This window comes from Chaetura pelagica, unplaced genomic scaffold, assembly GCF_000747805.2.
Source record: "Chaetura pelagica isolate M959 unplaced genomic scaffold, ChaPel_1.0 scaffold69, whole genome shotgun sequence".
Classification (NCBI taxonomy): domain Eukaryota; kingdom Metazoa; phylum Chordata; class Aves; order Apodiformes; family Apodidae; genus Chaetura; species Chaetura pelagica.
In genome coordinates, this window is record NW_009970724.1 from 1,061,870 (window position 1) to 1,062,305 (window position 436).

At 64.7% G+C, this 436-nt stretch overlaps 1 protein-coding gene across 1 annotated transcript in view; it reads left to right on the forward strand.

The window, feature by feature from the left end:
• The window catches only part of MUTYH (mutY homolog), a 7,377-nt gene that overhangs the window by 1,636 nt on the left and 5,305 nt on the right, over nucleotides 1-436 (forward strand). Inside the window, exon 2 of the mRNA XM_010006694.1 lies at nucleotides 54-166. Coding sequence (XP_010004996.1) covers nucleotides 54-166 — 113 coding nt within the window. The remainder of the gene's footprint in view (nucleotides 1-53; nucleotides 167-436) is intronic.

A 436-nucleotide genomic window follows, 5' to 3' on the forward strand; every position in this document is an offset into this window, starting at 1 on the left:
CCCCCGCCCTGACCCCCGCCGCTCTCCTGCAGGGGCCCCGCTCCCCGCGCCTGCTCCCTCGCCCGCCCGGCACCGATTCAGCGACCCGGCTGAGGTCGAGGCCTTGCGCAGGAACCTGCTGGCTTGGTACGACGAATTCAAGCGGGACCTTCCTTGGAGGAGGCTGGTAAGGGAACCAGAGCCGAGGTGATCAGGCTGCCCTCCCCTGTGCGGCGCGTCCCTAGGTGCATGGAATTTCTTGGCAAATGGGAGCGTGCTCCTAGCTAGTCCTGGCAGTTCCTTGGTGGGTGGGTGCTGTGCAGCCGGTCCCTGGGTACCCGCAGTGAAGCAGAGCACAGGGTGAAAACTACAAACGTTGCCCCAGCCTGGAGCCCTTTTCTGTTCCTGCTCCCTGGCACCCTGCAGCAGGGAGCACTGCATGGAAAATGTGTTCTGG